The sequence below is a fragment of the Bombina bombina genome, chromosome 5 (assembly GCF_027579735.1).
Source record: "Bombina bombina isolate aBomBom1 chromosome 5, aBomBom1.pri, whole genome shotgun sequence".
NCBI classification, from domain to species: domain Eukaryota; kingdom Metazoa; phylum Chordata; class Amphibia; order Anura; family Bombinatoridae; genus Bombina; species Bombina bombina.
The window spans coordinates 589,251,010-589,264,260 of NC_069503.1; the positions used below are offsets into that span (position 1 = coordinate 589,251,010).

At 36.4% G+C, this 13,251-nt stretch overlaps 1 protein-coding gene across 1 annotated transcript in view; it reads right to left on the reverse strand.

The window, feature by feature from the left end:
• LANCL2 (LanC like glutathione S-transferase 2) overlaps window positions 1-10,050 on the reverse strand; it is a 182,102-nt gene extending 172,052 nt beyond the window's left edge. Inside the window, exons 1-2 of the mRNA XM_053714551.1 lie at window positions 9,740-10,050; window positions 7,019-7,136 (exon numbers count right to left, since the gene is read on the reverse strand). Of these exons, the coding sequence (XP_053570526.1) occupies window positions 7,019-7,136; window positions 9,740-9,940 (319 nt within the window). The 5' untranslated portion in view covers window positions 9,941-10,050. The remainder of the gene's footprint in view (window positions 1-7,018; window positions 7,137-9,739) is intronic.
• Window positions 10,051-13,251: the final 3,201 nt, after the last annotated feature.

Sequence of the window (13,251 nt, forward strand, 5' to 3'; positions counted from 1 at the left end):
TTTAGTCTATTCACTAGTCTAGAAGTTTTATGACATCAGGCTAAGATAAAACTTCCTGCAAAGGCTGCCTCCACCTTGTAGGGCTGTGACATGAAGCACAAATGTAGTGTAAAAAAATAAATAAAAGGTCAAATCCATTTAAATAGATGGATAATACATATTACAATGATTTCTATTAGTATAAGCAGCTGTTTAATGGACATGAAACCCACATTTTTACCAAAGGAGCACTGTTTAACATCCCTATTAAATCAACACTGCTCAAATGGAGACATTAATCTTCTCTGTATGAAAAAGTATTCTATCGTAAACTTTTTTTTCCTTTCAGCTACACTTATTAAAGGGATATGAGAGTGAATCGGAAATGCATGGAGGTGCATTTAAAACTCAGAAGCATTTAAACAATGCATTTACATTTACAAAAATATTTAATTAAAAATTCTTCCAGTTATTTACATAGGTGTGGTGAAAGTTTTTCTGGTGAATGCAGCTCACCTGGCATACACCAGTATGCTAGCAATGTCAGCAATGCACCAGAGGCAATATCACTGGCACTCATGTACCAGAAACATTATAACAAAACCTGTGATCGTTTTTATCAAGGAAACATATTTGCAAAAGACTGGAAAAAAAAGCTTCTGATTTTGAAATGCAATGCAGCATATGTCAGATTCACACTTATGCCCCTAGTTTTAGAAGTATTTTAATACAATCCAAATAAATGTAATTTTCAGTTTTAAGATCAACCCCTTGACTTCTAGTAAAGTTTTCCAAGGGAAGGTAGGATGTATAGATAAAGAAAACCATGAGATTCAAGGCAGAGGCAAAGGATACGAAGATATTCTTCTGCAAGAAACTTTAAAGGGATGGTAAACAGTTTGTTAAACTGTTGTAATAAAAAAAAACTAAAAGCAGTGGGTTATATGTAATCATAGCAATAAGTATTATCGATCATTTTAAAAGGATTTTACCTTATTTTAAATGTTTTTATAACTTAATTTGTGCAGGGTCCATTACTTCTGGTCACAGACCTCCAATGAAGCTGGGGTCTCTGCAGGAAGGAATTTATAGATTGATGTCATAAAACTTCTAGAGTAACATGACCTGGTTTAGCTTTCAGATAATGCTAGAGAGATAGTAGGTCTGTCTGCTCATACTGAGAAGTGGCAGAATGCAACTTAAGTTCCAAAAATGTCTACTCCATTATCTCCCTGTGGGCAAGGGCTACAATGAGAATTATGCTCATTTTGCAAGAAAACAAGTAAGTCGTTTGCTGTCGTTTACACAATCTTTTTATTTTTATGTTTACTTTGATTTAACAAATTTGTTTTTACTATGGGAGGACTGTTTAATATCTCTTTAACAAGCAGTTAGTGAGATATGAAACATACAAGGAGAGGGCTCTGTCACCAATGTTAAAAGAATTATTAATATGTAAGAGAAAAGGAAGGTCTATGGTGTCAAATGTATCAGATAGGTCTAGAAGAATAATTAAGGAGAAGCAGAGTTTGCTTGGCAGATCATTAGTTACCTTGGCAAACATTGTTTTTGTTGAGTGTTTAGGGTGGATGCCAGCTGAAGAGGGCCAAGTAAAGCGCTAGGGAGACGGTATATTAGGCCATTATTGATTAATTCTTCCAGTAGTCAATGTCAAATAGGAACTAAGGAAACGGATAGAGGGAGTAGTGGAATACAGAGGGGAATTTTTAGGATGGGTGTTATTAGCACATGCTTGCATGGAACAGGATAAGTGACAGTGGTGAGATACAGATTAAAAGGATGGGTAAGGGTTGATGTCAAAGAAGCAGAGAATTTTTAGATGAGGAGTGTGAAAACATATTTTTGTTACAGAGAAGTAGTAACTGAAAGCTTAATTGACAGAGGTGGTGAATCGATGGTGACAATATGAGGAATGTGAGAGAGTAATAATCTGGGTTGTTTGGTAACAAGCAGAGGTGCAGAAGGGTGGAAATGGAAGCTGAAGGTTAAGATCAGCCACTTGGTGTAGGATGAGATATAAATGGACAAATGGGATAAGAAATAGATTTATTTGGTGAGTTTGAGGGTAGAGTTATATGAGAGTAAGATAAGTCTGTAATGTAAGAAGTCTGCAAAGGGTGCATGGTTTTATCCACTGATGACCAGTTGCCTATGATCATCTTTGGAGATTTGTTTTATGTGCCATAGTTTGTCATTAAGCACAACACACTATGGACTAGATTGCAAGTGAATCGCTATTTTAACGTGCGCAGAGGTCAGACCTCTGGTTAATTGAAAAAAAAAATGTCCCAATTGCCCCCATAATAAAGTGTACAGTTACTTATATATAAAATAAAAAAAAATATATGAGCATCTTTATTTTTGTAAAATAACTGTACAAAGCTGTTATAAGGGGTTAAAGTGAGGGGATGTGAGGTGTTAGAAAAAAAAAAACGGCACTGAAAAGTGCCTTTACATTGCGGTCTATGGGGTCTGTGTTTTAAACTGCAAATATATATGTATATGATTATATACATATATATTTGTGTGTTAATATGTGCATATACACATATAAACACATAAATATATATGTATATAATCATAAACATATATATTTTAAATTTGCTGCCCCACACTGCGCGACTTACCCCCTGTGCTGCGCTAGGTTCTTTGCCGTGTCTCACAGCATCAGAACGAGGCTCCCATTGGAGTCTATGGAAGCATGCTCTCATGTGTGCAATGCTTCCAGGCAACGCAAACGCGAAGTCGAGTTCGCATTGCGCTTAACTTGTAATACCAGCGCACATTTCCGTGCGTTGGTATTACATGAGTGGAGCGCAAATATAGTGCTCACGAAAGCGCAATCTAGGCCTATGCAGTTTTATCAAATTTTATTTGAGTGTGGAATTGTATTGTAAGGCTACAAGGTCTATGCAGAAGAGGGTGGAAGAGAGGTTTCAGTGTGGAAAAAATCTGGAAGATCTATATAATTAAAGTCTTGTAAGTAGTGATGCACCGAAATGGAAATTCTGGACCGAAACCGAATCCGAAAATCCAGGATGCACTTGGCCGAAAACCGAAACTGATACCGAAAATGTATTTTTTCAAATTATTTTCAAATTATTTTTCTTTAGTTTTTTTTTTGCATAATTAGAGCCAATAAAAAAAGCCCACACTTTTATTGAAAGTAACACTAAAATTGGACAAAAATATCTTAAAACAATAATATGCTACACAATCATTTTACCAAGAAAAAAAAAAACAGGCAAACAATAATGCCATTTTCGACCAAAATGTTTCTGCGACCAAAATTTTGGTGCATCCCTACTTAAAACAATTATAAATATCAATATACTGTATTATTCTTCATTTAGTTCTATGTAACAATCATATTTAACAGGTTTTTTTTTTACCAATTATCCAAATAAAGTATAATCCTAGAAAACTCATTATATGCAGAACAGTAAGTGAAGTAATAAACTTAAACAGCGGCTCTAGGCTAGCATCAAATTTGAAATATGCTACACAATAATTTTACCGAAACTAACAGGCAAAAAAAACAAAAACCGAAATAGCCAAAAATGCCATTTTCGGACGAAACTTTCTGCGGCCGAAATTTCGGTGCATGCCTACTTGTAAGATAGCAAAAAGGAGGATACTGCTGTTAGAGTAAGAAAGAAGGTTAGTAGATGGTGCTCAGAAAGCGTAAAGGGAACAATAGAAAAATGTGATATGAAACAGACATTGATGAAGAGACAGGCCAATAGAGGTAGTAGAAATGTAGAGGCTTCCTCTGTGTTAAGCTTGGTGATAGGCATATTGTAATACCTAGAAATGAGGGCAAAGAAATAACGTGACAGGAAGTGAAGAAACCAGGCTTCAAAGTGGTCTAAAAACTGGTTGGACCAGGAAGGTGAGATATAACAGCAACTTTGAGGACTTATGGGAGAAAATGCTACCAGTATGAACTTTACAAGATGAAAAAGACAAGGATGGAGATGAAGAAATGCAGTGGCAGGTGCAGTAAAGGAACAAAGAATTATCTACACAATCCCCTTGTTTATCTCCATGCATGGGAGAGTGGTTGAAAAGAAAGAATGCATTAAGATAGTGTATGAATGGAAAAGCCAGCTTTATGTGACTGCTAAATGTAATAGATTCAGTGATTTTGCTATGAATAGGTCATGAATAGAGGTAAATTGAATGCATATACATTGTGCATTCCGAAAAGCACAAGATAACTGTGTAGTTGTAGATAAACTGAGGTTAATGGGGTTGAGTGGATTATGTTGATTTGGTTTTGGAAGTGTTAAGCAAAATTGTAAACAGACATAGAGGATTAGATATTCCTAGATGATAAAAGAAAGAAAAAAGAAAGTGTGCCTAGTTGAGTGATCGGTTGAGGTGTGAGCAGCACATATGAGTTGGGGAGGGGTTAGAGGAAAAGGTGAGATATAAAAAGGATTTGGATTGTTGGGATGAGATACATGAAGGGTTTTGAGATCTAGCAATGTGCAGATATGAATAGTTTTTGGTACTGTCTGCCCCTGTGTCTAACCTAGTGAAGGTCAAGAATACACTTTTAAGCCATCTCAATCTTAGCCAGTTGCTTTAGCACAAAATAAGCGTTTCCACCCCTTCTCTACATGTATGCCAGTGGAAATTTACTATTACGGCCAGCGAGCCGAAATGCGTCAGTGGGTCACTGGGAGGAACCCAAGTCTTTCCGACCTGAGCTGTGTAACTGACAGAATTATTTATCCCCTGTTTGTACGACAAATAAAGGAACTTTTAAATGCATGCCGTGGAGGTGCCTCTATTTCTTTGAAGTTTGTACAGCTGGAGTAATCGAGAGAGAGCACACACGGAGCCGTTTACCACTATGCCCCACTGCAGGTCATGTGACTGAAGCACGCCCATTGACGTCATAGCACACACACACCGACGGGAAGGAGCAACATAGGACGCCGAGTAAAGACGAGCCGGGCATCCGCGAACGAGTGGAGTCTCCGAAGCAAACCGCAGGCAGTACCAGGTTTGTGCAATTGAAGGAGATTGGTCCCGGACATAAGGCGCATATGTGAGTTCCCAATGTAAAGCGGATAAGAGTATATGTGTGTGAGCTGGGAGGATATATTGGGGCAGATACGTCAGTGTCACGAAGGAATAGTAGTGGGGTTGAATGAACACATATGGAGCATGCACAAGAAGGCTAAACTGACAGGTGCTTGGCATTTGGTTGGTGTATAGTGGAAATTTATCTCAGCAGCTGCAAAGATATTTAGGTGGCTTATTAGGTTTTTACTAATCCTGTGCTATAATTACAACTCTACAACACATTTCATAGTGAATAACCCTACAGTACTCACTGAGCTATATTTTTAATACTTTCTATGAAGCTGGAGTAAAATGGGTCTATTTGCTATTTAAATACTGCTTGTCTTAAACTAAATATTACTAAAGCTGTGGTATGTTTATGTATAGAAATAATTTACAAATATATGTTTTGTTATTATTTTGCTACATATTTTCTTTAAATGATCTGTAACTATTTGAATAACATTGCTGAGTGCCGTAATCATAAAACGGATAAGGAGGGAATTAGGTTTTTGTTATAGGAGATATTGATCTGCTTATATTGCGTCAGCAGTATACTTATTCCCACAGTATATAAGTGTTAAATACTACTTGTAATAGTGCCTTACATAGTTCCAATTAAGCTAAAATGTCTTTGAGTCTTCTGTCACTGTTAAATAAACTCTGCTTTCATGGACACTTTGGAATAAAGCCATGATGCTCTACTTGTAGGAAAGTAAACATAGCAGATTGGGGAAACTTTTTCGGTTTACTATTTGTAGGAGAGCCACATTAAAGTGATGGTAAATCCTAGCGTTTGTGAAACACTAGGATTTACCAGTGCTACAAATAAAAAAGGACTTTCAGTTTTGAAGTATAAAATACTTTACACTAAAAGTTCCTTTATTTGTCTGCGGCATTCGCCGCACTGAGCGCCTCAGGCCGCCTGCTGCAGAACACTATTATTTCAATGAGGTGACGTTTCCACCTCTTAGCCAATAGGTGTGCGGCCCAGCTGGCATTATGCTGGATAGCTAGCATGCTATTGGCTAAGATCACCCTCACTGAAAAATAGCATTCTGCCATGGGCGGCCTGAGACACTCAATGCGCAAACGCTGCAGGCAAATAAAGGAACTTTTAGCATGAAGTATTTTATACTTCATGACTGAATGTCCTCTTTATTTGTTGCACTGGTAAATCCTAGAGTTTCAAAAAAATGCTAAGATTTACCATTACTTTAAAGTGCCTTTATAAGCTGCTAAGAACACCTCCAATGTCTATTAAAGGGTCATGAAACCCAATTTTTTAATTTCATGATTCAGATAGAGCATGTAATGTTAAACAACTTTTGGGTGAACATGAAGTAGAAGCTTTAAAACACAAAAGTAGTAATTAATCCCCTTAATCATTTAAAAATTAATTGGGGGGACGGGGAAAATAGTTTCAAAACAATATCCTGATATATTTTTAAATAAAATTCTGAGCAATAAATCTATAGCAATTTAATTCTATAAAACAGGTGAAATACATGCAGCCCGTAACAATCTTTTTTTGATAATCCCTATGAAACATTCTCATTAAAGGGACATTAAACCCAAAAATGTTCTTTCATGATTCAGATAGAGAATACCATTTTAAACAACTTACCAATTTACGTCTATTATCTATTTTACTTCATTTTTTAGATATCCTTTGTTGAAGAAATAGCAATGCACATGGGTGAGCCAATCACACAAGGCATCTAGGTGCAGCAACTAATCAGCAGCTACTAAGCCTATCTAGATATGCTTTTCAGCAAAGAATATCAAGAGAATAAAACTAATTAGATAATAGAAGTAAATTAGAAAGTTGTTTAAAATAACATGCTCTTTCTAAATCATGAAATAAAAAAGGTGGGTTTCATGTCCCTTTAATGAAGGCATGGCAAAGGGTTCTAGGTAACCTGCTCTACGGTTTTCACACCTGTATATCCTGTATAAGTAGAGCAGTCATGTGGGTCAGCAGTCTTCAAACCTTCTTCCATCTGCTGAAGCAGATCGCTAATTTTGCTCTGGATTTTTCTAGAAAATCTGCCAGTGATCTGTTGTAACAAAATAAAAATAATGGTAAATGTTATGTATAAAAATAGCGTTTATCGCAACACTGCAATTGAAACAATGAAATAAAAAAATATTCATATAAATGAAAAGTAAAAAAAAGCGTTTATTTGTTTCTTCACTATACTAATGACACCTGCTGTTTGTTAAACTTTGTAAAGGCACTGGGGCACCAAAGTGACATACACATAAGATATCTTCTTTGAACAAGGCCAAACCTATAATCTACAAAAGCATATAATTCCAGTTCCAAGCATTTTATTGAAAACAAGTTATCCACATTACAATTTATAAACTGCATAAAAATAGGGAAATATGTTGACTAAAAACCAGGCTGAAAAGGTCTTTATTACCATAATTCAAAATATAGGCAAAAATATCATAAAGAATTCTTAGAAATGTCGTTAGGAAACTTGTTGATAATGTATTCTGGTACCGAGCGCCATGTTTAATTTATGAACATACACAAACAGACCCCGTTTTAATATATAAGCCAATATACATAGAAACAATGTAGAGTAACCCCTTCATGCCGGGTGCAAGTGCTTAGAACAGAACATAGTTCCGATGTAAACACTTGTTGGAAAATAGAAATCACGCAATCGTCAATGCGATCACTTGATTTCAAGGCAGGGATCGGATCATGGGGGACTGCCTACGCTGCTAAGCATGTACCCCCAATCTGAATTTTCATTAAGTAAAAGCAGGAGGATGTTCCATGCCATCCTAACGGCGTTAAAGCCCAGCGCTGTTAAGACGGTATGGAATGTCATAACAACGCAAAAGGGGTTAAAGGGATAGTAAAGTCAAAAATAAAACTTTCATAATTCAGACAGAACATGTAATTTTAAACAATTTGCCAATTTACTTCCATTATCTAATGTGCTTTGTTAGCTTGGTATCCTTTGTTGAAAAGCATACCTAGGTAGTCTCAGGGGGCAGCAAATTACTATTGGGAGCTGAGCTAGATGCTGATTGCTGGCTACCCATATATGGCTCTTATCATTGTCCCGCCCCATGAGTTCAGCTAGCACCCAGAGGTAGCTGCTCCTTCAACAAAGGATACCAAGGAAATTTGATACTAGAAGTAAACTGAAAAGTTGAGTAAATTGTATGCTGTTTCTGAATCATTTAAGAAATTAATTGTGATTAATGTCCCTTTAATTCTTAGGATAGCCTTATTCAGTTCCCAGGCATTCTTGAATTCCCTTACAGTATTTATTCAAAGCAACCTCTACTATCAGTTTATTCCCTGAATCGCCTACCTTTCTGTTAAGAATGCTTTGATAAATTAATCCAAAACTTTGTACAATCCAACTTCAAATAACGGCCGTATTGCTCCAGTGTTGCTCTTTTTGAAGACAACCTCTTAATATACTTTAAGGGTTTTTTTTGTGTGTGATTATGTACCATTTATTATCTCTCCTTTGAACATTTTTAAGTTAAAGGGCCATAATAGTAAAAAAATGGCATGCTCTAATTTGTTAGAGCATGCAATTTTACGACCCTGCGCTACTCTGTGTTTAACTCCTGTAAAGGATAAAGGGACAGTAAACACTGGAGGGAAAAAAGTTACATAATTCTGCATTAAACACACAGTAACACAGTAGAAGTACTGCTTGGGACCCGCAGAGCACTGGAGGTCCAGAGCAGAAACTGATGCTGATCCTATCATCAATGCTAGTTACACAGCTGAGTCGTGGGACTAGCACTGTTGATTGGATCAGTGGTGGTTTCCACTTAGGACCAGCAGTGCTCTGTGGGTCCCAAACAGTATTTCTACTGTGTGTTTAACCCCTTTGCAGGGGTTAAACACACAGTAGTGTAGGGTCGATAGTCTTAAAATTACATGCTCTAATGAAATAGAGGATGTCTCACAAACTGAGGTACTTCCTTGTTGCTCATTGTATGAGGTCATAGACCCCATAGGGCATTTTGCTTATTTTTGTAAGAAGCGAGTAATCACCTTTAAAATATCATTTACCTGGCAAAAACCAGGGCATTTTCTAAGGAAAAGGGTAGTGCTGATTACAGCCCCTCATCTCCCCCTCTAAAAAAATGAGGACCCTCTGATTTAATCACATTATAAAGTCTCTTTTCTGGTGTTTTAACAAATGGAAACAGAAGTAAAACCATATAGTACAGGCACAAATCCCCAAATCCAGAATTATTCTAAAATCCATATTTTTTCATTAATATATTTTTATTTTAAATAGAATGTGTCTTTGGTTTGATTTTTGTGTTCTAAAATAAATATTGCCTTTCTGATTACAGATTACTTTGCTATCTTTCTGAGGGTAAAAAAAAGTATTAAAAATGATATAAAACTAGTCTACCTTTAGGTTGTATGTATAAGCTGTATTATGACACATATGTATATTGCCTAAAATCCTAAATTATTCTTTAGAAAGTGCTAGGCCTGCTAGAAAAAAAGCAACAAATGGTGGGTACGAGCAATTGTGTATCATCAGGTGGTAGTATAGGGTAGATATATTTTCATTAAACAGGAAGTAATGTAGGTGTGTGTCTGTACGTCGCCCCACATGTACATAAAAACACACACAGTTGATACGTCACTGGTACCCACCTTCCCATCTCTGTCAAATGGCAGATCCAGCTCGCTCAGCTCCCCTGCGGCTTCCCCTTCTTCCTCTCCTTCCTCCTCTTGTTCTCCAGTACAGGGCTGTGGGGGCCGGTAATCCGGGTAGGGGTTATTGAACGACCGCTCTTCCATCTCTGCCTCCCCTCCAAACTGCAGCCTCAGTCTTTTAGACATGCCTTCTCCCATCTCACCACCGAGAGCCGACAGGGACAAAACACCCCGGCACTGACAGCCAATTACCGTAACGCGTCCAGGCGGCGGCCGCTGTGAGCAGTGAGCTCGGCACACAGGGTCAGCGAGGAACTGCTCCTCCTCCCTCTACAGCAAAAACAGTGTGTGGGGTTTTTTTTTTACCCGAGGATAAACATGGCCACAAACGTAGATTTCTTCATTTTCCCGTCAGACAATTCTCTAGACGTGGATCTCTACAGTTCTGTCAGAAGAACAGAGATACATTAAGAAATACGGGTTTTGCACGATGAAAATGCAACGTATAAGGGCAAATATTTTTTTTTTTTGCCGTATAAATCGAATATATATATATATATATATATATATATATATACACACTGTATATCTAAAAGTATAAGAATTATACAATATCAACAGATTTAAACAATTAATATTTAACAGAATACAGTTGCATAAATTCTAAAGGTGAAATTTTAAATAAATTGAATAGTGTATTTTATGAAGATTCTAAGATTGTTAAATTATACTGTGGTTGCAAGATTGCTTTTTTATGTAATGGAGGGGTAAAAGTTAAGCCTCTTTCAATCTAACAATATGATTTGTCTCTGATTGTGACAATATGTTGTAAATAGTCAATCCTATAGTCCATGGGAGGGCTGTTGCATTGTAGAAACAAAGAAGAAACAACTGAGATAATAATGTACCTAGAGGGCAGCTGTACATTGCCACCATACTAGCAATATGCGTCCACCATGCTCAATCCATGATATCCATCAAGTAATGTACCAGCCAGGATAAAATGTGTACAGTTTCTCCTTAGAAATACATCAGTACCACCTTTTTTTTTGCAGTGCAGAAATGGATTGCAGTTCTCCAATGAAAGGACACCTTTTTTCTGGTTTTGCACAGAGATTTGCAGTGTGATTGATAAGTGAAGGCAAACAGCATATTCCAAAGCAAAAAAATATATATATTAAGATTTCTATATCTTCTAGAAATGTAAATGAACCATTTTGGATAAGATGTTTTGTTCCATGAAAGTCAATTCCAAATACCACATCATTATATGGCAGGCGTTTGATCAAATTATGATGTCAATTTTGGTTTGTATTCCCAAGAGGATGCATTTTTAAAAATAGCATTTTTTTAGTGATATTCAGTCATCATTTAGAATATATTCCTGGCAAATTTGCTGTTGGTTCATTCTCCTATAAAATATGTTGTACTGGCAGTGAAAGCAAAGCCAAAATATATTTTAAAGAGCAAGACAATACCTTGAGAAACCAACTTGTAATTCACAGCCTTTGTCTTAGCAGCTACTATTTCATTTGTGTTCCCTTTCTGTGATCCACAGATGACTAAGTAGCTGGGACAGACTCAGGGGAGGAGGGCAGCAGCCACACACACAGCTCCCAATTGTCAACCTAGGCAGCTTTCAGCAGGCTGTCAGAATTCACCCGCAGCACACACACATCTCATCAACAGGCTAGTTCTGAGAGCAGATGTTATTCTGTAATAATCCTAATTTGCAGGATTAATTTAACCCTTCACCCCTAGCAGTCATGGGTAGAATCTGATCTCAAATGACAATCTGGGATTACTGTTAATATGTATTATTGGAGAATCTGGATGTTCGCTAACAATGGGTATGTCTGCAGATCTTTATCCAACAATAATTCATTTTTGTTGCTATGTGAGAAGGAATAGCCTGAAAGTTCATTTTTTTTAGATAAACTGTTTTTTAATTATTTTTTTGTAATTTTGGCTGAATTCTGATTATGTACTATGCATATTAAAGCCTCAAATGACAAGTGCATGTTTGTGTTTATTTATACACACACACACATATATATATTATATATATATATATATATATATATATATATATATATATATTGTTTAATAGATCTAAATAAATTTTAAAAAGTACACTTTTAGGGGTGAACATCTTAAAGTTACAGTCATTAGCCCTAATGGCAGCATGTTTGTAAACAGAGGAGAGCACAAATACTCTGAGAATGCCATGTTTCAAAGAACACTTATCCACTGCTCCATCAACTGCGCTGGATGCCAGCTGAATTGTCACCTGATTATAAATTTGACAGTGAAGATCTATGTTAAATGGATCCTATAGGTTTTTAATTTTGAAAAATGAATCCAGTTTGTATGGTTGCTGAAATCCTTCATGTGATAAGAATATCAATTGGAGAGTTCAGGTGGATATTCCATGTGTCTTGTTCAGAGGAGGATTGCCTGGTATTTCGGTGCTGGACTGACCTTTCTAAGTGGGATCAAACTGATATACTTCAGGAAAGCATAATTGGGCTAAACAAGGCTTCTCCTGGGTGATAACTCTTCATAGAACAAACTACTGAGCTGTTATCCGTTCCTCTCAGGGTGCTCCTCTTTCCGTATTTGTTCCACTACAACAGCAATTGAATCATTTTAGGTAATATTGACTAAAATCTTTTTGATATTAGAAGGATGATGCGCCTAAAGCAGTTTCAATAATGCCTGTCATGAATGTTGCCTATGCGAAGGAGAATGGAAAATATGGTTCTGATGTTTTCAATTTGAACCAACCCATTTTTAAAGAAAATATTATTCCCTGATTTAAATGATCTCTAGTGAATAGATTGTTGTCCCATCATGTTAAAGGGATACTGAACCCAAATTTATTCTTTCGTGACTCAGATAGAGCATGAAATTTTAAGCAACTTTCTAATTTACTTATATTATTACATTTTCTTCATTCTCTTGGTATCTTTATTTGAAAAGCAAGAATGTACGTTTAGATGCCGACCCATTTTTGGTGAACAGCCTGGGTTGTTCTTGCTGATTGGTGGATACATTCACCCACCAATAAACAAGTGCTGTCCAGGGTACTGAACCAAAAATAGCTTATCTGCCTTCTTTTTCAAATAAAGATAGCAAGAGAACAAAGAAAAATTGATAATAGGAGTAAATTAGAAAGTTGCTTAAAATTGAATGCTCTATCTGAATCACAAAATAAAAACATTGAGTTCAGTGTCCCTTTAAAGGAATATGAAACCCCAAATTTTTCTTTCAGAATTTTGATACAACATGCGATTTTAATCAACTTTCTAATTTACTTCTATTATAATTTTTTTCTTCGTTCTCTTGATATATTTTGTTTGAAAGCAGGGACGTAATGCTTAGGAGCCGGCCATTTTCTGGAGCACTATATAGCAGCAGTTTTGCAAGAATGTAATCTATTTGCAAGAGCATTAGATGTTAGCAGTAGCACTATGCCTACCTAGATATCTCTTCAACACAGAATATCA